Here is a 25,619-nt window from a genome sequence, read left to right as displayed (position 1 = left end):
ATAGGGGTGTTATTTATTCATTTATTTGCTTATTTTAATATATTTATTTTATTTTTATATTTTTATTACTCTTAATGATAAGCTATCATTATTTTTAATGACATCTTAATTAAGTAGCTTAAAGGGATAGTTCACCCAAAAATGAAAATTCTGCCATCATTTACTCACCCTCAAGTAGTTTCAAACCTGCATGAATTTCTTTGTTCTGCTCAAGACAAGGAAGATATTTTGAAGAAAGTTTGTAACCAGGCTGTTTTGGGGCACCATTGACTTCCATAGTAGGAAAAAAAATACTATGGAAGTCAGTGGTGCCCCAGAACTGCTCTGTTTCCCACATTCTTCAGAATATCTTCCTTTGTGTTCAGCAGAACAAAGACAGTCATACAGGTTTGGAACTACTTGAGGGTGAGTAAATAATGACAGAATTTTCATTTTTGGATGAACTATCCCTTTAATGATAGCAAATTACATTCAAATATACCCATTGTTTTTATGTTTTTCTCTACACATTTACACAGACTCTAACACCCCATCCCCCTAAGTGTCACTGAATTTTGGAGCCACTACATTTCTTCTCTCTGGTGTTATCTGAAGTTATATCCATAAATTCAATTCTGCGCTGGCATCCACATGTGCTAATGGGGAATATGAAGCTGTTGAGAGGGATTGTAGAGAGGTGGAGAGTCAGCATGTTAATGCTGCTCACATGCTGGTAGTTACACGTACCGGATCAGAGCAGGGCCTCAGTCTGGGAACAGGGCGCCCACAGTCACGCGGAGCTGCTGTGTGGTTGTAGTCCCTGCCAGACCTGCTAAAGAGATCTGAAATTACGTGGAATTGGAAATGTGGCATGAAGCTAATATGCACATGAGGAGTGATTCACTGGTTAACATTGCATAGCTTCCAGCTCAGGCAGCAGGTCAGAAACAGGTCAGCTGAGCATGGCAGGACAGCAGGACAATGACTACAAGTGGAGACAGATCCATGGGTCAGTGCTGTATGCATTATAGCTTCCTGATGATATTGTAGAAGTCATACTTTTTTGGTTTCATTTGTTGTTGCAGGTGTTCACTGATGTTCTCAGTTTAAAGTTTAATCTAAAAGTCATTCAAAGTCAAAATTAGGTCAGCTTTAATTTGAGAATTGAGCGTCGTTCAGACTCTCATGTGATCTTACACAAGTGGAGCAGTGTAATAGCGGGCTTACTTGCTGCTGTTTTGTGATTTCAGAGCAAAGTTAGCTTCTCTGTTTGGACTGGATCAGGCAGCAAGCCAGGGGAACGAGTCTTTCCAGTACACGGCACCCAAACAGCCCCGCAAGAGCTCTGCCAACTCAGGTAAGACTGCAGGAGCCTCTGCGAGTGTGAACTGACACTTAAAAGTGGTCATATCATGAGGAATCAAATTTTTCTATTTTGTTTTTTTAAGCAAAATTAATTGGTGAGGAGTTAGAAACTGCATAAAAACGGCATTTATAATTACAAACTATATCTAACACAACAGCAAACTGCAAGCACAGCACCCAAAACCTTCAATACGAAAGGGGTGTTTCTAAAGGTTCAACAGCAAAAAACTGACATTTAATTGCAAGGATCCAGGAGAGAAAAAATGCTTTCTTCTTTTGCAGATGCTGAATGTGCTAGTTTAGTGCCTGACTTGCTAAAGGAACAATGTAAATCAGCCAATGGCACAAACACACCTGTGAATTTAGCACTGATGCCAGTTTGCATCGGGCAAAAAACATTGACACAAACGTACATATCAATAGTCTCTGAAACAATAATGTTCTTGTTTGATAGGAATGAAGCCACAATATTCTAAGAATGAAATGCAGCTAAAACTGTGAAAGTAAACTCAAACGTCGCATTTATATATTTGTATAGCGTAGGCTCAACATTTTTGGGTTGATAAGATTGTTTTTTTTTTTGCTTACAAAGGCTATAATAATGTGATTAAAAATACAGTAATATTGTGAAATATTATTACAATTTAAATGAACTGTTTTTTTATTTTAGTGTATTTAAAATTAATTTATTACAGTGATCAAAGCTGAATTTTCAGCTTCATTACTCCAGTCTTCAGTGTCACATGATCCTTCAGAAATCATTCTTATGATGATTTGCTGCTCAATAAAAATTTTATATTATTATCATCGTTGAAAACAGTTGTGCTGCTTAATATTTTTGTGGAAACCGTAAAGAATTTTTTCAGAATTCTTTGATGAATGGAAAGTTCAAAAGAACAGCATTTATTTAAAGAATTATAAACAATGTATCTTTACTATCACTTTTGATCATTTTAATTGTAAGAGAACTGTAGAGTTAAGAGGACCTCATGGGGGAGAAAAAACTGAATATGAAATACGATAATACTTTTTTTAATTCAGATTTTTTCTTTTCTTTTTTTTTTTTTTTACAGGACCCCCAACCCAAAAGGGTGCACCTCCTCCAAACTCTCCTGCTGTTCTCATTGCTACTGCAGTACATGCATACAAATAGTAAGTTGGAAAAGATGCAGAAGCTTTTTTAATTTTGTGTATTATTTATTTAATTTTAAGTGTAATGAATAAAGCATAATAAATTTACAGATAGTGCTGCACATTTTAAACCTGTCTTCCAAAGCAAAGTGCCGTTTACAAGTATTTATCTTGAGTACTGGTTGTCTGTGGTAATGCAAAGTTTGCAGACTGATGTTATGAATAGAGAAATGCAGCGGTCGCTGTTTTTTCTGTGCAGTGTTAACGGACAGTATGTGAAACAAGGCAAGCTTGGAGCAGCGGTCCTTGGAAATCATTCAACTAAAGAGGTTAGAATGATCACATTTGTCGTCTTTTGGCTGAATCTTAAATGGAATTGATTTTTTTTTTTTTTACACATTTGCATGTCTGCACCTATTTCAGTACAAGATCCTGCTGTATGTCAGTCAACAGAAGCAGGTGACGGCCGCCAGGATCCACAGCAGTTTCGTCTTCACCGTGAGCTCTTATTCACATAATTCAAGTCAGACAACAAGTTTGTTTTCTATATGTTTTTTTTCTAACGGTCTCTCCCACATTCAGGTCCAGCCCAGTAGCTACTGCACATTTTATGATGACCAGAGACAGAATTGGTCGCTGATGTTCGAATCTGAGAAAGCAGCTACAGACTTTTGTAAAGAGGTTTGTATTTTATGGGTTCTTCGTCGTGTGGTGTTGCATGAGGAGCTTCTTACGCAATAATAATATTGTTTCAGGTCTGTCTTGCCAAAGTAAACTGCAGCAGTGCGTTAGACTCGGTCCTGATCCAGGATCTTGCTCTCGGAGAGGGTCAGTCTGTGGAGAACGGAGACTCTTTAGAAGTGGCCTACTCTGGCTGGCTACTGCAAAACCACACCGTTGGACAGGTAAAGATGTGTTGTCAATGACCACATTTACGTGTGCACAGTGTCCAAAATGGACAGTGTAAATAAAAATGGCTTTGGTGAGTAAATAAGATGCTGTTATGATCCACAATGTACTATGTGCTAAGCAAGTTAATGAATTTGCATGATGCATACATTATGAGAATATGGCTGAATTCTGATTAAAATTCTTGTGAAACATGGTTTTTTATGAGAATTGTAGAACAACACTAAGGTTCAGGAAGTTCAGTATCTTGTGCTCACCAAGACTGCATTTATTTAAGAAATAAAGTAAAAACATTAATACTGTGAAATATTATTAAAATTTAAAACAACTGTTCTATTTGATTTAATTTTTAAAATGTAATTTATTCCTGTGATATCAAAGCTGAATTTTCAGCATCATTACTCCAGTCTTCAGTGTCACATGATCCTTCAGAAATCATTCTAATGTGTTGATTTGCTGCTCAATAAACTTTTTTTTTTTTTATCAATGTTAAAAACACGTTTTTTGTGTGTGTGTGTGGAAACACTTTTTTTCAGGATTCTTTGATGAATAAAAGTTCAAAAGAACAGTGTTTATTTGCAATATAATTTTTTTGGAATATTATAAATGTCTTTGCTGTCACTTTTGATCACTTTAACGTGTCCTTGCAGAATAAAAGTAAGATTTTATTAAAAAAAACTTTTGGACTGTAGTTTATGAGCATAATGAAATATCTATAGATAAATTATTTTATTTGAAGTAATCTTTAGATAAATAGTTTTATTTATTGCTACCCAGCTTTTTATATATAATTTTTTTTTTTTTTAAATTCTCCTCCAGATGTTTGACTCAAATCTGAATAAAGACAAACTGCTGAGACTGAAGCTCGGGGCTGGAAAAGTCATTAAGGTGAGGGGGAAGTTGGCTGGGCTGGATTACCTGTGTCATTATCACTTATATGGCAGTCTAAAGCTCTCTCTGTCTGTCCTTCTCTCAGGGTTGGGAGGAGGGGATGTTGAATATGCGTAAAGGTGGGAAACGGTTCATGGTGATTCCCCCCAGTCTCGCGTACGGGTCGCAGGGCGTTGCCAACCGCGTCCCACCGGACAGCACGCTAGTCTTTGAAGCCGAGATTCGTCGGGTACAGCATTCTCACATTCAGAGCTTCCCTTTACTTCCTCATGTTTGACTGTATAATGTTAATACATACTCAAAAGTATGTGCTTTTACATCCTCGACTCAGTTTATAGTGTTGTAGAATATGCAAATTGAGATCCAGCCCTGCTCTCTTCATCTGTATTCTCTCTTGATGCATGCTCAGGTTAAGTTTGCAAAGGATGGAAGTTCAAGAGATTCGGCGGCTCCGTCTCCTGCTCCCAGCGTGGAGAGTCTGACCCCCTCCGAGCTCAACCAGCCCCTCAGCACTGTCCCACAAACCAGCAAACCCAGGTGAGCCCTACAGGCCTTCTGTTGTAGCCCGACTAGAGATTATTGTTTATATTAATAATATTTGATTTAGGTTTGCTGTTTCCTCTGTGTTTACAGTGAACCGCCTCTTCGAGCAAAATCAAACTCCCTCAGTGAACAGCTCAGTGTAAGATTTGGCTCTTTTCAGTTTAACCGCACATTTATTTTTAGCATTTTTGTTTTATTAATGCAGATTTTTATTAGAAATAAATATATCTGGAGCTGTGGCTTAGTGGTTAATGCAGAACATATGTATTTATAACTAACAGGTGTGCACAGTATATCAGGAACATAATGATTATTGGCCAACATTAAAGATTATTTTAGTCTGTCAAATCAGTATCTCTCGATATTGGAAATATACTGTATTTTTAATTATTCAGGCTGATATTTTCTATTTTTATTCTTTTTTTGTCTTTTAGCTTTAGACTTACACTACTGTTCAAAAGTTGAGGGGAAATTAGCACAACTGTGTTTTATTACACTGATAATAATCAGAAATGTTTCTTGAGCAGCAAATCAGCATATTAGAATGATTTCTGAAGGATCATGTGACACTGAAGACTGGAGTAATGATGCTAACCATTCAACTTTGCATCACAGGAATAAATAAAATTTTAATTGTAATATATTCAAATAGAAAACGGTTATTTTAAATTATAAATTAAATTAGAAATATTTTACTGTATTTTTGATCAAATAAATGTAACATTGATGAGCATAGGACACTTTCAAAAACTTAAAAGCAAATCTTACAGACATCAAACTTTGGAATGGAATGGTAGTCTAAGTTAATTAATATTTAATGACATTAATAATTTAATTACACTCTTAAATGTTTATCAAATCTCAGAAATAGTTTTAATAATAATGTTTGATGCCCAAATTAATTTTTATTATTTTTATTATTAGTAGTAGTTGTGGTAGTATTTCTTTTTTTTTTACACAAAACAGTGTAGACTTTTATTATAGGCACTTTATTAGTAATCAGTCATAGTATGAAAATAATTATCGACTAGAATTTTAATATCAATGCTTCACTAGTAATAAACCTTCTGCAGTGTAATAAATATGTCTGTGTGTTTTCTGACATATTTTGCAATGTCTTCAGAATCCTGATGCCACTAAAGCTAAACTGATTTCACGCATGGCCAAAATGGGCCAGCCAATGCTGCCCTTCATCACCGGCCCAGCCTCGTCGCCCTCACAGCCAGACTCTAGTGACTCCGAACTTGAGGCAAGGTTTATTTTTGTGAGACATTCATTGAGAACTTCATTGCAGTCTCCTAACCAGACACAGCACAAAACTCTGCCACTGTAATCTATGTTTTTGTCCTTTAATAAAGATGCGCAGTGTAAATATGAGAGATAATCCTCATGCGCTCTGATCCTGTTATCATTGCTGTAGGACCCGAGTGTGTCCAGACTCAAGGAACATAGCAGTGCACCATCACCGCAGCCTGTGCACATCTCCTCCGGCCCCCCACCTTCAGTGCATGGTAACACCTATATCAAATCATATTCTGATCAAGGCCAGGAGTGTAGCATAGTGTAAAATAATGCACTTTTTATAAGATATACTCATTGTTTGTAATGAAATTTAGCATAAACCTACAAAACCAGCGCACAAATGCTCGGCTATATACTGTTATTCAGTTCATTTTAGTTTTATGACATTGTATTCACTCTCTCTTCATTCCAGCTTCGGCCCTTCTGCCGGTTACCATGGCAACAGCCAATCCACAGCCCATGATGCCGGGAGCAGTACATGCCTTTCAGGTGGCTAACTCACTAGTGCTGTGTAACTTAAGACTGATATCAAAAATTAAAATTCATTCTGTCGTCATTTACTCACCGTCAAGTTGATACAAATCTGTATGAGTTTCTTTCTTCTGTTGAACATAAGATATTTTGAAGAACATTCTTCAAAATAACTTCTTTTGAGTTCAACAGAAGAAATAAACTCATACATGTTTAGAACAACTTGAGGGTGAGTAAATGATGATTGTTATTATTATTATTATTATTATTGCTCCTACTGTTAGTTAGTGATCTGCTGCCAGTTGCACCAGCTGTGTGTAGAGTAGCTTAATTGCAACCTAAAGAGGCACAAAGTTAAAACTTGTGCAGTATGTATGTTTGCATTGCACTGTAAAACTTGAAATGTAACTCTGCATCAGAAAGCTCATGTTTTACCAGACAAACTTTAATTCTTTAGACAGATGATCATTTTTACACTCATCTGCTTTTTAAGAGAGAGAACATGTAAATAAATTATAAATTAGCAGCTCTTCAACACACTTGATTTAAACAGTGCAGTCAACAGTCAAATAAAATAATTTACAAATAATATAATTTCTTATTTTTTTGTTTCAGTATTTATTTTTTTCTATTAATTTCAAATGCTATGTTATATGATGCACCTATGCATTAGTAAAGTGCTTACTAGCTACATTCTGCCTTAAGAACAAATGGTGCAGCCAAATTAATTACCTCTAGTGTGGACTTTATTATTTCAATTTAAGTAAAAACTTACAAACGGCTGGTGCAACCCTATCCTGAACAAACCCTTGACATCAAGTATAGTCACATCAATTGACTGTGATTTCCTCTTTGCAGCCTGTAAGTCAGATGTACCCCACACAGACTGTGCCTTACCAAGGTAAAGAACATAGCTGTACACTACAAAATCTGTACAACCTACAAAATCTTACTGCTTTTACATAAATATTGCATTTATTTGTAGTTTATCAGCTGCAGATGTGAATGTTTTAAGGTTGGGATTGTAAATGATTGTCTGTCTCTTTAAGGAACTGGTGATCCTTCAGTCACATCCTTCTTGATGACAGAGGCTCGACAACACAACACTGAAATCCGATTGGCTGTTGGTAAAGTGGCAGACAAACTGGACCACTTGTCTTCGAAGGTTGGTATATTATTAGTCACTATTTCTAAGTAATTGCTACATTATATACTTGCACAACCTTTTGAGAAATCTCTCTTCTTTTTCAGATTGATGACCTACAAAAGCAAGGCAGCGTTTCGTTGGGCTTATCGAATGTATCCATGGAAACCGCAATGATCATGCACAACATTCAGAGAATCATACAGGTAATTGGCAGTGAATTGGCAGGTGAGCAGTGATTGGTCAATCAAACCCTCATTCATATTTGTCAGTACTTGCAGAGTTTGTAAGGGAACTACAGACAGGTTTATGAGTCGATGAAAAGCTACTAAAAATGTAAAATGAAAATAAATAAATGATTGTAAAATAAAAACAATCAATCAAAATAAAATACTTAAAAAAGCTGAAATATTTTGTTGACCTGCATGTCATGTGACTTCATTCATTCAGGAGAATGAATGTCTGAAGAAAGAGGTTTTTGAGAAAAGTTCCCGCATTGAGGAGCAGAACCGCAAGATCGGCGAGCTCATCAATCAGAACCAGAGGCAGGATTCAGTTCAACACTCCCACTTTATATTTGACTTTCTGTGTTTTGTATTTTCTGTCTACCTGTTTCCTGCTCTTATCCCCGTCACTTCTTTTCCTGTTTTGACTCATGGGTGTTTGTGTTTGTGTAGGTATGTGGAGCAGAGTAATCTGCTGATGGAGCAGAGAAACGACTCTCTGAAGAACAGCAGTGAACAGAATCAGGCCAGAATACTGCAGGCAGAGCAAGACAAGGTAGCTCTATTAAACCGTCCAATCCGTTACACACACACACACAAACACAATAACACCAGAACAGCTCTGTTTCAAAAGTTAGTGAGCTGCCATGCTTTATACTTCCTACATGGGCTGATAACTACATCAGGTGCCTGATCTGAAGTGCACTTCTTGGGGAGCATCTTCACATGGCATACAGTTAGCGCTCCTCAGGTGAAGTGCACAGGAGACTCAACTCCCAGTGTGTTTCAGTAGAGTTTGATGTTAGCATGTTGTGAATAAAATGGTGTGATACTCGGTCGCTCCAGGATTGTGTGAATTTGGGAGTGCGGAATTTAACTCGAAATCCAACAAACTACATTTTTGCAGCAGGTTTTTGTATAAGTTTGTCTAAATTTCCAAAATTTTTAAGGAGTGGGGAAGCAATATAATGGACTGACTATATAGCTCTGGGACTTGTTTGAAGTCTTTGAAAGGAAAGAAATATTCTGATATGAGACATGCCCATTTGAGAGGGTAATATTTAATATTTCCAAGTGATTGCTCTAAATTATTCATTCACAACTTGCAATTTCCAAAATGTTCGATTCTGTGCAAGTGATCCACTATATTTACATGTAAGCATCTGGGATTAAATGAAAGTTTCTGGTTGTTTAATAATATATGTATATATGTAATAATGAATATAACACACATTGGGGTGAATATTTGCTAGTCTTAATAATGCCTGATTTCACCAGTAGATTAGATTTAAATAAATATATCATTTTACTGGCTATGCACTTTTTAAATATTTCACTGATAATGTTGATGTTACTGTTGTAAATTTATATAAATGTAATTCATAGTTGTATTGACTTCTTCATTAAATAAGTAAAAAGATGTAATACTTAATATATATTAGTGCTGTCAAACTATTAATAAAAATAAAAATTTTGGTTACATAATATATGTTTGTGTGCTGTGTATATTTATTATGTATACTGTATATAAATACACACATACATGTATATAATTAAGGTTATGTTAATATATTAAATATATTTATATCTAAATTAGAAATATAATAAATAATTAGAAATAGAAATATAAATTCTATGAATATAAATGTATACATGTAAATATTTTCAAAATATATTTTTTATGTGTATGTATACATAATAAAAATACACAGTGCACATATATATTATGTAAACAAAAACTTTTATTTTGGATGCGATTAATCGCAATTAATCGTTTGACAGCACTAATATATAATTATTCACTATTAAATTATAATTTTTTTAATTATTAAAAATAAAATTATAAATTTTTAACGTGTACTATATAATCAATGTGACTGATTACTGATTCAATGTCAGTGTGCAAGCTGTGATTTCAGCAGTGCAAAATGATGAGTATTTCTTTGCTGGTGTCACCATTGCCATGTGCATCGGTGATCAGAACTGGAAGTTCTGTAATTGTGCACAAAAATATTTACAGATAATTTCTCTTACTGTCACTAACACTAATTATATAAGTACATCATGGTTATTGGTGAGTTTACACTGCAATACAACCAAAATGCTGCAAATATCACAGTCATTTTTGAGAAAAGCTGCAGCAAATTCAGTCGCTTTAGGCTGTAAAAATCAGCAAATGTGCAAAAATAATCTGACAAAAAAGCATTCAGTAAAATATATATATATATTTTTTTTTTTTGATTGAATTATTTTTTAAATACTTTTTTTTTTATGAAGGATACGCGTGATTCTGCCTTATTTTTTTACCTAAATAAGGCCCAACCATTTGGAAAAGCCATCATGGTCTCTCTAAAAGAGATGTAGAAGTGAATTCCTGAATTCCTGTTTATACCACAAAAATCACTCTTTACACGCTCATTTTAACATTACAGAATAATCTGGTGTTCATAACACAGCAAAAACTCTTAAATATCTCTACTGTTAATACTTTATTTCCTGCTAAGCCATGTATCTCTGCTCTGATTGGTTAATTAACACTGCTCTGATTGGCTGAGAGCCTTTAGTGGTGACTGCTCTCTTTTCCCAGCATGCACTGCCACAGGAATTGAGTTGGGATCAGGTGAGCAAAAGCGCTGTCCTGCCTCATCCGTTTCTTCATAGTCTTCACTCACTTGTTTCCCATCATTTATTTCAGTGAGGCATTTTTCATTTCTCCTTCTGTTTTCACTCCTTGTTTTAACAGGCACCACTCACTAACCAATCAGCATTCAGCTCTCAGCAGAGATAGATAGTTCTACCACCATATTTGACGTATCTTCTTGCCACTGGTTTTGTTTCCTTTTATCTTTTTTCTTTCCATTACAGTCCCATCATCATTTCATCTGAGTAGTGCTGTTGTAACATGAGTTGAGGATGAGCTGGTTTAATGTCGTCTCTCTGTTTCTCCGGAAGGCACGCTTGACAGAGGAGTTGGCGTCGTCCACGGCGCGCATGTCGGAGCTGCAGCTGGAGTTGAGCTCTCAGCAGCAGAAGGCCGCAGCGCTGCAGACCAAACTCAACTCGGCCCTGCAGGACAGTCAGCAGCGCAGCACACACGTCACAACACTGGAGGCGCAGATACTGGGTGAGCGGCACTGTGTGACAACTAGCTAACCTTGAGTGTAACAAGTGATTCTGTTGATCGCTGAAATCTCTGTCCAAAATCGAAATCCGCAAAAATATGTATTAAACAATAAATATGTGGGTGAATTTCACAATTAACATGTTCAGGTCACATTTCACTAAAAAATAAAATTTAAAAAAATGATTTGCGTTTAGATTTTTACATTATTTTTAATTAAGCATATTCTCGTTACCATAATAAATGCAAATGTTTTACCTTTAGGTGTTTTAGTTTCAGTATTCTCAATTATTTTTATTTATTATTATATTACTGTATTTTTAAACAGCATTAAAATTAGTGGTGGGCCGTTATCGGCGTTAACGTGCTGCGTTAACGTGAGACTCTTATCGGGCGATAAAAAAAAATATCGCCGTTAATCTATTCTCAAAGTTGGGTTGGGAGCTGGGTCTATACTACGCAAGCTATGATGACTTTCACCTTGATATTTTAGCGGATGTATACCTGGCGAATTGCACTGTAGGGGGCGAGAACGAGTCTTCGAACCTGTGTGTATGCGTGCTAACATGGATGCAGCTATGAAGCCGGGTTTGCTTCAGGAAAATTTATTTTAAGAAGCTTCCCAATGGAAATCGGCAAGTCATTTCTGTCTCTACGTTACATGGTCGCTCTCTGTATCGCGCACACAGCGGAGTTCCGCCCGGTGCGCAAGCATAACCTGATATTGCCAAGTGCAACGTGTTCCTGGGTCAACATATTTTGTTGACCCTGGAACAACATTTTAATCCAAAAATATAATCTTAACCATATTCCTACACCTAAACCTAACCTTACCCATGAGTAATCCCTAAAATCTGAGGAACTGATAGATGAATTACACTGATGTACAAGCACCAAACACTGATTATAATCCTAAACTTCACAAAAATTATAAACTGGTTCTTGAAATCTGATTGGTTAATCACAATGTTGTTCCAGGGTCAACAAAGATGTTGACCCAGGAACACGTGCACTTGGCAATATCAGGTTTGGCGGTGCGGCACACACACAAGCGTAAGCGCACACACAAGTGAGCACACTCCCACTCCTATTTGTAAATATTAAGCCGCAAAACGTCTATTTAAATATGACTTCTGTGTGTCTCTGTGTTAATGTATGGCACAGACGCCGGGTTTGTTCACTACTCATACAGAAGACCGCGTGGCGCTTGCGGCGATATTAACGCCTGTCGTCTCACTAAATGAGGACATAAATACATGAACAACATCTCCAGAACTGCTCTGAGAGTCACTTCATGAGCATTCGGCGTTTCATTTGAGAAAAACTATCCTCACGGTAACCCGTCAAAATAAAAGTTCGGTTTCACTTGAAGACATTGGGCAGAATGTAATAGGCTACTACTACTAAAACTATTAAAACCTTATCTTTAAGGAATAATCATACAATGTCTTCAATGTTATTATCAATATTAAATTCTTGATGACTGCTAGTTGTTTACTACTAGTAGTGAACTTATTCTGATCTACTTGGCAGAATTCAAATGAGCCATTTTAATCTAGATTAATCTAGATTAATTCCAAGATTACAGTGAGATTAATCTAGATTAAAAAAATTAATCTATGCCCACCACTAATTAAAATATAAGAAAATAAATAAAGGCAGTATCACAAGTATTATCATGATGCATAAATAATGAATTTGTGGGTAAAATCTTCTGAAAATTATCACTAAAATAATGAAAAAAGGCTTAATTTTCTCTAGTTAAAATATGCTTTTATTCTTCTCTCTTTTTCATTTTGGGGTGAAATATGATCAGGACATGTTTAGTATTTTTTAAATCAGTTTTTGATTTTGTTTTGTTTTCTGGTTAATTTTTTTGTTTTCCTTTTTTGTTTGGTCTCTTCTTTTGTTTTAATTTTTCTTTTTTATATTTTGTTTTAAAGAATTTGTTTTGTTTTCGTGTTTTTGTTAATATTCTGTTTTTTCTTTTGTTGTATATTTTGTTTACTTTTTGTTTTTTTGTTTATTTTGTTAATATTCTTGTGTTTTCATTTGCTTTGCTGTTTTGTTTTTGGCCTTTTTAAATGATTTTTGTTTTTATCTTTTTGTTTTTTGTTTTGTTTTCTGTTTGGAACTATTTTTGCTTTCAGTAAGGGAAAAGTTGTCAAACATTAGTGACTAGGGATGTTCATTTTAACCGTTTAACCGTTAACCGACCGATAAGAATTTTGACCGATTAATACAATCAGTTAAACGGTTTAAAGTCACTTATTTATTTATTTATTTCTGTAATTTATCAAGATATTTTAACAGGTTTAATGCATGGTTAAAATAAGCTACGCGTATAAAATAAATAAATAAAAGTTTTTTAGAGAGAGAGAAAAAAAAAAAGTCGCCTATAAGTCGCATCTTATTATTTCATTCAGAAATAGACTGACGCGAATTACAAATATTATAATAAACACTGTAAACATAGCTATGCTATTTTAGTTCCCCTCACTCCACAACAAATCCTTTAAATTAAAAGTAGCCTATAAAAGAACAAGAATTAAAAATGTAAGAAGCTATAGCGACAAACCAAAACGAATTAAGGCTCAATGATACTGAAACCAATGTTGGGTCTCTCGTCCTTTTAGTCATGAAGATAATCGGAATTGTAAAAGGTTAGGGTTGCTTGCTGCTTTTTGCGCATGTAAAATTAATCCCCGGAAAACAAATGTTAGTATTTTTAACGGGTCACAGACACTTATTCCTTCTAATTTAATTTTAGTTCTAATTTAAAATAATCTTGTAGGTTAACGGTAAATAATCGGTTAAGGAGCCTCGGTTGTCGGTTAGGAAAAATAACCGAAATGAACATCCCTATTAGTGACTGTGGAAAATTGCGTGGAAAACACCTGGTTCAGATATCTGTATCTGTGTGTTTCAGAGCTGAAGGAGACCGCAGACAGAGTGCAGAGTCAATACAAGATGGAAAAACAGAAACGAAAGGAACTGGAGCACAAACTCAACAACATGGAGGAAGAGCTACAGGACTTGAAAACAGAGAAAGAAAGTCTGGAACGAGTGAGTAATTCACACTTCTGTCTGTGTGCACATGTGTGAAGGGAAAACAACAAATGATTGAATGCTCATCTTGTGCATTAAACTGTGTGATTCAGACTCTCTCTGAGAGGAAGAGGAAGTGGCAGTTGGAGAGACAGCGCTGCGATGAGGAACTGGAAGAGGTGAGGAGGGCAGGCCAGCAGGAGTTAGACAACCTCAGGAGCCAATTACGTAAAGCCAGAACGAGCACTGACCAAGCCACAGCTGAACAGGTAAACGTGTTCGCACATGATGACAAGAACAGATCCATGCTGAATTCATGGCAACTCTCCTTACCCGTTCCTAACAGTAACTGGGTGTTTAAAGAGGTTGACAACCAATATATGTTTTTTAAGTTAGTAGTTTTACTTTTGTGCCCGTGTGTAGCTGTCTCAGCTGCAGGCTGATATGGAGCAGGAGTGGCAGGTGAAGTGTGGTCAGGCTCTGGCAGCGGCACGTGAACAGCAAAGGAGAGAGATGACTGAACTCACAGAGCACAGAGACGCACTGCAGATCAAACTCACACAGCTGCAGGACAAGGTACACATACACTACACTTCTTTCTTACTAATTTTGGGGAGCTGATTCCAAAAGTAGAGGCTGTTTTGCTTGAGCATATCAAACTTTCTTACAAAATATGGTGTGTTTTGTTGCATTTTTGCTTTCAACAACCATTAGTAAGGTGAAGTCTTGAATTATCCCTTAATCAGCCAAAAAAACCTCCACAAAACATGATTCCTGTCTTCCTCTGAGCAGGTTACAACTAGTTTTTCATTTTTGATTTCACTGTTAGAATTATGGCCAGTGATAGAAGAAAATGCATGAGCCAGATGTTTTCTGCTGCATCTGTGGGTGTTTTACTACAAACAAACGGCGACAGAAAATACATTACATTAAAATTACATAGTTCTTCAGTCTTACATTTTAAATGGAGTATTTCAACAAATTTTTCACCCATTTGCAGATTCTAAGTTAAATTATACTTTTTTATCCTTAAAATTTTGAAATACATTTTGAAACTTCTGACATTTGACTGCTTTTGTTTTATTGATAAGTGAAATAAAGTATATATAAAAAATTATATATAATTTGAAAAATAATCTTATTTTGTGGAAAAAAAACTACATGATGGAAAGTCTGTACTGATATTTTTAATCTCAGCATATCAAATTAGTTAATATTAGACCTTTTTTTTTTTTTTTAGCAAATCAGCTTATTTTTTTATGATGCAGGGCTATGCTATAGATGAAGACAAACACACACATACACAGAAGAAAGTCCACACCTGTTTATAATACTTTGACAAGGAAAGTCTTCTTAAACTCGTATTTTGTACTCGTACAATCACTTATCTAATCAAGGTACTGTAACACAATTTCTTTTTATTTCCTGTCCATAGTTTAATACACTCAAACAATCCCGTGAATCAGAGGAACAGCTTTTACTACAGCAGCAGGACCAGAGAGAAGAGCTACAAGCCTTGAGAGAAAAGGTGAAACAAAAAAAAAACCAGATTCACCGGTTTCTAGTTTTCCAGTCAGCATAAAAAGACCTGATACTTTTTTACATCAAGTTGAGCCTCAAGCTTCTTCGCTCTGTGAATTTGTTTAAAGGACTAAATTCTTCAATTTTTCATGGAATTTCTTTCATTCTTTCAATGTTAGTCTGTTAGTTTTGTAATGCTAGTTTTCTTGCACCAAAAATAGTCATTATTTAGTTTTACCCAACTATTTTTTACCCTCTCTCTGACCCTTTTGCTACTGTATCTTCAAGACTTCTAAATGTAAATGACTTCTAAATAATAAAAATGTGTAACTAAATAGTATATAAATAACAATATGTAAATAATGGGCTAACCACTTCACAGTGTCTTCAGGAAGGGTTTGGGTTGTGTAACATGTTGACAGTGGTCTTGCGTGTGTTTCAGTGCTCAGCACTGGAGCAGAGAGCAGTGTTGCTGAAGCAGCAGGGGGAGACGCGGGTTTCAGAGCTGGAGAGGAAACTGACGGAGCAGCAGCCGCAGGCGGACACAGCAGAAGAGGTGAGACTTCTACCACTCTAACTCCAACTGTATTACATCAACAAACTAATTAAAAAGGTATAATTGGGAATAATAATAAGAAGGTATATTGTGTATTGTCAGTGTCAATATAATGCATCAGAACCTCGCAAAAACGTCATATATCTGCACAAGATTTACCAAGTGTAGTGTAAATTTTACCATCAGTACCTTCAAACAAGCTATGCCTCTGTAAACTGGTTTTATGTAAGTTTTGAATCATTATCTTAAACTGTAGGCTTCCGGCTGTAGACTTCCGGCTCTTGTTTTCCTATATGATTAGTGCTGGTGTTATGTTGTACATTAATTTGATGCCTTATTGTAATAACATATACATACATTTTGTGGATAATAACGTTAATGAGTTAAACAAACTTGTAAGGAAGTATGACAGTTAATTTATTACATTTTAAATTATTTTATTTAAAAAAAAAAAAAAGAATTTAAATAAATGTAACATGAATTTTGATTGCTGGTACTAGTTTTTTATTTTTATTTTTTTAAGAAATTACTATTTTGCATTGTTTATTTGGTTATTTAGCAAAGACACAGTTAATGATATACCGGTAACTTAGCAAAGACCAAAAGTAACAGTTGAGACATTTAGGGCCAGTTTTAATAAACAGGGCAAATTAGTGCGAGAGTGCAATTCCAAAACAGCGCCGATGGGTGTGGAAATTTCTGCGGGTGATTTACTAACAACGTGCAAATTAAAGAACACAGACGCAACATTTCATTTACATATCGGCCAATGCAAAAAGCAGCAAATCAGCATATTAGACCGATTTCTGAAGGATCATGTGACACTGAAGACTGGAGGAATGATGCTGAAAATTCAGCTTTACATCATAGCAATAAATTCAACTTTGGGAATAATTGCAATGCCTTAAAATAGAAAGTTATTTTAAATTCTTAAATTTAGTTTTTATTAAGCATTTAATTTTGATTTGCATTATATAGTAAACATAGTCTGGATGGATCACACTTTCTAAGCGCAGCTGTGTTTATTTTCAGGTGAAGCGTGTGATGAATGGAGTGTTTCAGTCTCTCAGAGCGGAGTTTGATCTGAGCGAGACCTACACAGGAAGTGCTGTACTCCGAGTGCTGGTCAGCACTATCAAGGTCTGGCAAATCTCTGTCCAACACAATGTGAGCTTTGTGCTCAGAATCTGAAAACACTTCATTCTGCCGATAAAGCATGCCACAAAGTGTGTTTTTCTCCTCCAATCACAGAATGTCACACTGCAGCTGCTCACCAAAAAGGAGAGATCTTCATCTGAACACAGTGAAAAAGAAGAGGAAGAGGAGGAGAATGAGGAGGAGAGGGAGACTGACGCACAGCCTAGACGTGAGGTGCATATAAACGGCCAGAGAGAGGAGGAGGAACAGAGAGAGACAGATTCTGCAGGGCAGGATGAAGATGGACAGCAGCAAGTGGAGAAGAAAGATATTTCACCAGCAGAGGAGAAGAAAGAAGAAACAGAGGAACTCAAAAGAGAAGTAGACAGGAGTGAACAGGAAGTTGTAGAAGAAAAGCGTGAAGAGAAAGTTGTGGAAGAGAAGGAAGTGGAAGTTACAGAACGCAAAGTGCAAGATCAGGAGATCAGTGAGAGTGGCACAGAAACTAAACACAAAGAAGAGATTGAAAGTGACGTCACATCCAAACAGGAAGTGACCACAGAGCCGCCTGAGGACATTAGTCCCACACAGGAAGTGAAGGTAATTGATGAGAGTGTTTCAGGGCCTTTAGATGATCCAGAAAGCACACACATGACATTAGGTGGACCTCCCAAGAACCCGCCACCACCTCCTCCTGCTCTCCAGGAGGAGTCCAGCAATACGTCTGCACTGCTCTCCAGGTAAGTACTCTACCGCTAACATGATCAATGTGCTTCACTGTCATGACAATAGATTCATTTTGTTTCAGGTTGTTTAAAGAGGATTTGCCCAAAAAATGAAAATCAGCATTTACTCACCTTCACATTGTTTTAGTATTGAGATAATATTAGTTATTTCGAATTTTTTTTATATATATATTTTTATAATTTTTTTTAATGTATGTGTGTATATACATATACACATACACAGTGGGGCAAAAAAGTATTTAGTCAGCCACCAATTGTGCAAGTTCTCCCACTTAAAAAGATGAGAGAGGCCTGTAATTTTCATCATAGGTATACCTCAACTATGAGAGACAAAATGAGAAAAAACAAAAGAATTTAAAGAATTTATTTGCAAATTATGGTGGAAAATAACTATTTGGTCAGTAACAAAATTTCATCTCAATACTTTGTTATATACCCTTTGTTGGCAATGACAGAGGTCAAACGTTTTCTGTAAGTCTTCACAAGGTTTTCACACACTGTTGCTGGTATTTTGGCCCATTCCTCCATGCAGATCTCCTCTAGAGCAGTAATGTTTTGGGGCTGTCGCTGGGCAACACGGACTCCAAAGATTTTCGATGGGGTTGAGATCTGGAGACTGGCTAGGCCACTCCAGGACCTTGAAATGCTTCTTACGAAGCCACTCCTTCGTTGCCCGGGCGGTGTGTCTGGGATCATTGTCATGCTGAAAGACCCAGCCACGTTTCATCTTCAATGCCCTTGCTGATGGAAGGAGGTTTTCACTCAAAATCTCACTATACATTGCCCCATTCATTCTTTCGTTTAGACGGATCAGTCGTCCTGGTCCCTTTGCAGGAAAACAGCCCCAAAGCATGATGTTTCCACCCCCATGCTTCACAGTAGGTATGGTGTTCTTTGGATGCAACTCAGCATTCTTTCTCCTCCAAACACGACAAGTTGAGTTTTTACCAAAAAGTTCTATTTTGGTTTCATCTGACCATATGACATTCTCCCAATCCTCTTCTGGATCATCCAAATGCTCTCTAGCAAACTTCAGACGGGCCGGACATGTACTGGCTTAAGCAGGGGGATACGTCTGGCACTGCAGGATTTGAGTCCCTGGCGGTGCAGTGTGTTACTGATGGTAGCCTTTGTTACTTTGGTCCCAGCTCTCTGCAGGTCATTCACTAGGTCCCCCCGTGTGTTTCTGGGATTTTCGCTCACAGTTCTTGTGACCCACGGGGTGAGATCTTGCGTGGAGCCCCAGATCGAGGGAGATTATCAGTGGTCTTGTATGTCTTCCATTTTCTAATAATTGCTCCCACAGTTGATTTCTTCACACCAAGCTGCTTACCTATTTGCAGATTCAGTCTTCCCAGCCTGGTGCAGGTCTACAGTTTTGTTTCTGGTGTCCATTGACAGCTCTTTGGTCTCGGCCATGGCGGAGTTTGGAGTTGGACTGTTTGAGGTTGTGGACAGGTGTCTTTTATACTGATAACAAGTTCAAACAGATGCCATTAATACAGGTAACGAGTGGAGGACAGAGGAGCCTCTTAAAGAAGTTGTTACAGGTCTGTGAGAGCCAGAAATCTTGCTTGTTTGTAGGTGACCAAATACTTATTTTACAGAGGAATTTACCAATCAATTCTTTAAAAATCGTACAATGTGATTTTTCTGGATTTTTTTTCTTCTCATTTTGTCTCTCATAGTTGAGGTATACCTATGATGAAAATTACAGGCCTCTCTCATCTTTTTAAGTGGGAGAACTTGCACAATTGGTGGCTGACTAAATACTTTTTTACCCCACTGTGTATATGTGTGTATATATACATACACACACACACACACACACACACACACACACACACACACACACACACACACACACACACACACACAGAGTCGTGGCCAAAAATATCGGCACCATTGGTAAATATGATCAAAGGAGGCTGTGAAAACTAAACTGCATTGTTAATCCTTTTGATCTTTTATTTAAAAAAAATCACAAAAATCTAATCTTTCATTGGATAATAAGAATTTAAAATGGGGGGAAATATCATTATGAAACAAATGTTTTTCTCTAATACACATTGGCCACAATTAACGGCACCCTTTTATTCAATACTTTTTGAAACCTCCATTTGCCAGTTTAACAGCTCTCCTAAATGTTCTCCTATAATGTCTGATGAGGTTAGAGAACACCTGACAAGAGATCAGAGACCATTCCTTCATCCAGAATCACTCCAGACCCTTTAGATTCCCAGCTCCATGTCGGTGCTCCATGTCGGTGCTTCTTCTCTTCAGTTCACTCATTTTCTATAGAGTTCAGGTCAGAGGACTGGAATGGCCAGAGCAGAAGCTTGGTTTTGTGCTCAGTGACCCATTTTTGTGTTGTTTTTGAGGTTTGTGTTTGGATTATTGTACGGTTGGAAGATCCAAACATGGCCCATTATAAGATTTCTAACAGAGTCAGTCACTTGTTGATTTTTTTATCTGTTGGTATTTGATAGAATCCATGATGCCATGTGTCTAAACAAGATGTCCAGGACCTCCAGCAGAAATATAGGCCCACAACATCAAAAATACAGCAGTATATTTCATTGTACACATGGGGTACTTTTTATCCCTGTGTTCACCAAACCCATCTTGAGTGTTTGCTGCTAAAAGCTCATTTTTTAGTTTCATCTGACCATAGAAGCCAGTCCCATTTGAAGTTCCAGTCGTGTCTGATAACTGAATATGCCGGAGTTTGTTTTTGGATGAGCAAGGAGAATTTTTCTTCTTCCAGAATTTACCCTCCCAAACAACATGTGGTGATGTAGGGGCTGCTTGACAATTTTTTTGTTTTTTAAGGCTTTCTGACCCCGAGACTCCACTATTTTCGGCAATTCTCCACCTGTGGTCCTTGGAGAGTCTTTAGCCACTCAAACTCTCCTTCTCACCATGCATTAGGACGATATAGACACACATCCTCTTCCAAGCAGTTTCATAACATTTTATGTTGATTGGAAATTCTTAATTATTGCCCTGATGGTGGAAATGGGAATTTTCACTTTTCTTTAAGCCACTTCACTAATTTGTGAAGCTCAATTATCTTTTGCTGCACATCAGAAATATATTCTTTGGTTTTTCTCATTGTGATGGATTGTGACCAGGAAGCCATGGCTGGATAATTTCATGTTCATAATCACCCTGGAGTGCTCAAAATTGTGAATATGAATGGAAATATTTGAGAAAAAATGTATTTCATAATGATATTTCCCCCTTGATATTCTTATTATCCAATAAAAGGTTAGATTTTTTTAAATAAAAGATCAGAAGGATTAACAATGCAGATTAATTTTCACAGCCGCCTTTGATCATATTTACCAAGGGTGCCAATATTATTGGCCATGACTGTATATATATATGTGTGTGTGTGTATATATATATATATATAATATGAAGAGTTTATTTGCAAAACAAATATCATATTTTTCAAAAATCATGTTTTTTATTATGTTATGTTCTTATTGTGTTAGCTGTTGTTTTTTTTTTTTTGTTTTTTACCTAGTCAAAAAAACCAACTGCAGTTTCATTGAGATTAATTGGAATGCACAATGAAAAAACACAATTTTTGAGAATTGTTAAAACGGAGTTATCTGTTTTTGCAAATGAACTATATATATATATATATATATATATATATATATATATATATATATATATATATATATAAATAAAATATTTTTTTTTTATGTCTATATAGTTTTTTTTTTAATAAGTTTTCTGTTTTAGTTATTTTAGTACATTATTGTAAATTAAAGGAAAATGCAGTAAACGATATATTTATATTTATTATTTTTACATTTTATTTCAATAAATGTTTCTTTTATTTCAAGTACTGGATTGTTTTATGGTTTATGTTTTATGCTTTTAGTTTTGTTTAACTATATCATCCCTGCTACACCAACATGACTTTCTTGTGTGGAATACAAAAGGAAATGGGTCAAGGACATGACAAGACCTCTTCTGTGATCAGCATGTTTTCATTTCTGAAGTACAATTCATTTTGGCGGGGACATAATATAAATGTTATAATAAAGAAAAAGACTGAAGAAAAAAAAAAGAGAAATTCTTGATTTAAAAAGTACTAAATTAGTACTAAAAGTACTAAAAAGTAATTTACTAAATTTAATAAAACTTTTGTCTGTCATGTGGTACAACCAGCAGTCAGGTATAAAAGAATCAAAACAGGAAATGATATCATAGAGGACCCTCATAACTGTGCGTTATGGTCAAGTCTGTTCATGCCATGTTGTAATTACCATAATTTCGAGATAACACAAGACGACGTACTCGGAGCTGTACTCGGACTTGGAATTATGAGCTTTAATGTCAAAACTGTCTTCGCCTAAGCGAATCTGCATATTTATAAATAATTAATTCATGATATATGTAGAAATAATTTTAAACTATTCAAAGCTTTTTTCATTTAGATGTTTACACTCAGTATTCAATGTGGATGGAAAATATTATTTGTTAATTGATGGTTATACCACATGACATTTTTAGTTATTAAATACAAATTTAAATAAAAATACAATTCAAAAACATATAAAACCAGCATAAATACAAAGTTAGTTATTTTCCTCTTGACCTAGATATTTTGCAAAGTGTTCAAGCTGTTCTTTTCTGTACAATGAAGCATAGAGTGGCCAGGTGAAGCTCCAAGCAGGACAGACAGAAAAGCTTCATAAAAGTACTTAATTTGACTTTTTATGCTTTAATCCAAGTCTTCTGGAGATCTAAGAGCCTTGATGGCGGGAAAAAATGTTGTTGTGAATAACTTGCTTTTGCATTACTTAAGTAGACTTAAAAAAAAATAGTGCACAAATCCTATAAACCACTTTTATGGTATGTTGTTATTTGTCATGTTTTTATTCACGATCATTGTGTGAAAGAGCAGCTGGAACATTCTTCGGAATATCTCCTTTTTGTGTTTCACGGAAGAAAGGAAGTCAAACAGTTTTAGATTAAAATGAAGGTGGGTAAATGAGGACTGGATTTTCATTTCACCGTCAAATAGGCCTTACATTTATGTAAAGGATCGTCTTCTCATATGTGAGAGAAGATGCACAGTCTCGTTCCCACGAAAGTGCATGGCAGCACAAACAGGATACAGTCAGTAATTAGATTTCACAGCAAGTAGACTTGCTAGTAATTGAATTTGTTTGTTGACGTCCCAGCACTGCAGTTCATCTAATTCAATCATTTTTAGGATTGTTGGTAAACCTCAGAAATCTTCCCATTACTGTATAACACTGTAAATTAACTTAAGCATATCAACTAACACGAGCCCTGCTTTAACCCTCACTGTGAGCATGTGTGTCACCCAGACGCTCTGTCCTGTTTCTCTCTGTCTCTCGTCTCATCTGTGCTCATCCTGCTATTCTCTCAGTCCGTCTGAGAGGGTAGAAGAGGAAAATGGAGAGGAACCATTTTTCCAGAGTCCCACCCCTTCCCAGCCCCCATCTGCACCTGCACACACACCTGCACCCGCAGTCGCAGCGGCCGATGAAGAGGAGGAGGAGCTGGTGAGCAGGGCTCTCTCTCACACACACACACTCCACATCCATCTGCTGCTCTTCTGCTCTTCATTCTCACAAACTAATTATTTGATTGCCATTTAAAACTGAAAATGTCCTTTGTAGACAAATCAGTCGTTTTAAAAAAGTGTAAATAACCTAATTACTGATTGTTAACTGTGTGTCATTAAAGGTCTAGTTGTCTTCCAATATTGACAGTTCCACAGTATGCTGCTCAATATGGTGTGAATGAATGCGGTGTAGTGGTTTAGAGTTGGTTACCAGAAGGTTGTTGGTTTGATGCCCACCATGAACATGTGACTCCAGACAGATCTATAATACTAGGAGAAAACTCTTCTCCTGTAAATCATGTTTCCTTTCTGACTATAATCACATGAAAGTCGTTATAAATAAAATGAATAAATGCAATATATTGTAATAAAAAAATTGAAGCACATTGTGATGCATTGATTCCATAATGAAAATTCAGTGCATCCATTATAGTACTAGAATACTATTACAGCACTATAATTTAATATTACTGCAGTACTTTATTATAATTTTCCCAATACATTAAACAATTACTTATTCAGATCATTATTTTTATGAGCTTGTCTGACTATTTTACTACAACGCAAGTTGTTGCTCCAGTTTTTGATATGTAAGATTTAAGGTCATTGCACACAGAGTCCGAAATTTTTGCACTGTAAAAAATAAATACGACCTGACGTTGTGTCAATCACGTTTACACACTGCCTCCGAAACTTTCGTCCATCATAAAAAATTTTTTGGATCAGGTTAGATTTTCTGCGTTTTCGCATCCATAGCAAGCATTTTGATAGGAAAGGATGAAGTAATATGAAAAAACGCAAACGGAAATGACCTTTAATGTTTTTTAGTTTTTTTTAAAAGTCTCAAAGGCTGCATTTATTTGATCAAAAATACAGTGAACACACTTACATTTATAGTAAATTTTGAAATATTATTACAACTGAATAGAACGGTTTTCTATTTTAATATATTTAAAAATTAATAAAGTAATTTATTCCTGTGATCAAAGCTGAATTGAATTTGCTGCTCATGAAACATTTCTGATTATTATCAATGTTGAAAACAGTTTTAAAACATTTTTGTAAAAACAATTTTTTTTTCATGATCCTTGGAGTATAAAAGTTCAAAAGAACAGCATTTATTTAAAACTGAAAACCTTTGTAATTTAATGCATCGTTGCTGAATAAGAGTATTCATTTCTTTCAACCTAAAAAAAAAACTCTTACTGTTTACATTGAACCAATAGTGTGAGTTTGGGGGCAGGACTCTGTTTGTTTGGCTAATAGCAGAGATTACTAGTCAGTATATGCCATATACAGTGTTTTTGTTCAGGTGAACTGACTGATGCTGTTGTGTGAATCTCCTCAGAGTCTGAAAGGACGCCCTCCTCCTGCCCCTCTGTTTGGTGATGGCAGTGATGATGATGATGACCTGGACTGGCTGGGCTGATGTGAACTTCCTCCATCGAGTGTTAAAAAACCAGTGCCTGACGTCAGACGACTGCCGGCAACAATGCCAGACAATCTCTGGCAGGAGGAAATGATGTTTGTGTGCTGGGCCACATTGGACACAGACTTAGTGGGTTGGGATGGTTCTGGAAACATTTCAGTATTTTCTGTGATCAAAGAACAGTGAGTAACTTCCTGCCCAAAACCTTAAAAAACATTTAAAATGAAATCTCTCTGGCAGTATGGATCAACTGCTGCTCATAAACTGATTTACTGCACATTCAGAAAAATCATCTTTAAATCTACAAATACTGTAAATCATAAAAACGGTTGATTTTTTTTTTTTTTTATCTTAATTTATAATGTAATGTTCCCATCTTTAACACAGGGTTTTGATGTGTAATTCAGCTTGCTGTCTCTGTTCTTAATATTTATACATTGTACTAACTGCAACTAGTTGCATATTAATAAAGAAATGAGACCGAC

General features: G+C 36.0%; 1 protein-coding gene across 2 annotated transcripts in view; it reads left to right on the top strand.

The window, feature by feature from the left end:
* fkbp15b (FKBP prolyl isomerase family member 15b) overlaps positions 1-25,619 on the top strand; it is a 26,962-nt gene extending 1,343 nt beyond the window's left edge. The window contains exons 1-29 of one of the 2 annotated variants that reach the window (XM_058784132.1): positions 758-988; positions 1,230-1,336; positions 2,418-2,496; positions 2,735-2,804; positions 2,899-2,973; positions 3,058-3,156; positions 3,231-3,380; positions 4,204-4,272; positions 4,361-4,504; positions 4,685-4,812; positions 4,909-4,957; positions 5,942-6,067; positions 6,239-6,329; positions 6,533-6,609; positions 7,450-7,492; positions 7,641-7,756; positions 7,843-7,941; positions 8,186-8,280; positions 8,413-8,515; positions 10,912-11,083; positions 14,010-14,146; positions 14,242-14,397; positions 14,552-14,704; positions 15,564-15,656; positions 16,092-16,205; positions 17,238-17,345; positions 17,457-18,082; positions 23,508-23,643; positions 25,054-25,619. In XM_058784132.1, the coding sequence (XP_058640115.1) occupies positions 942-988; positions 1,230-1,336; positions 2,418-2,496; positions 2,735-2,804; positions 2,899-2,973; positions 3,058-3,156; positions 3,231-3,380; positions 4,204-4,272; positions 4,361-4,504; positions 4,685-4,812; positions 4,909-4,957; positions 5,942-6,067; positions 6,239-6,329; positions 6,533-6,609; positions 7,450-7,492; positions 7,641-7,756; positions 7,843-7,941; positions 8,186-8,280; positions 8,413-8,515; positions 10,912-11,083; positions 14,010-14,146; positions 14,242-14,397; positions 14,552-14,704; positions 15,564-15,656; positions 16,092-16,205; positions 17,238-17,345; positions 17,457-18,082; positions 23,508-23,643; positions 25,054-25,134 (3,543 nt within the window). In that variant the 5' untranslated portion in view covers positions 758-941 and the 3' untranslated portion in view covers positions 25,135-25,619. Of the gene's footprint in view, positions 1-757; positions 989-1,229; positions 1,337-2,417; positions 2,497-2,734; positions 2,805-2,898; positions 2,974-3,057; positions 3,157-3,230; positions 3,381-4,203; positions 4,273-4,360; positions 4,505-4,684; positions 4,813-4,908; positions 4,958-5,941; positions 6,068-6,238; positions 6,330-6,532; positions 6,610-7,449; positions 7,493-7,640; positions 7,757-7,842; positions 7,942-8,185; positions 8,281-8,412; positions 8,516-10,911; positions 11,084-14,009; positions 14,147-14,241; positions 14,398-14,551; positions 14,705-15,563; positions 15,657-16,091; positions 16,206-17,237; positions 17,346-17,456; positions 18,083-23,507; positions 23,644-25,053 lie in introns of those variants that run through there. The other variant, XM_058784131.1, reaches the window with a different exon arrangement.

Source organism: Onychostoma macrolepis, chromosome 08 (genome assembly GCF_012432095.1).
Source record: "Onychostoma macrolepis isolate SWU-2019 chromosome 08, ASM1243209v1, whole genome shotgun sequence".
Lineage (NCBI taxonomy): Eukaryota > Metazoa > Chordata > Actinopteri > Cypriniformes > Cyprinidae > Onychostoma > Onychostoma macrolepis.
The sequence above is the reverse complement of the archived record's forward strand: the minus strand, read 5'-3'. Positions and strand labels throughout refer to the sequence as shown.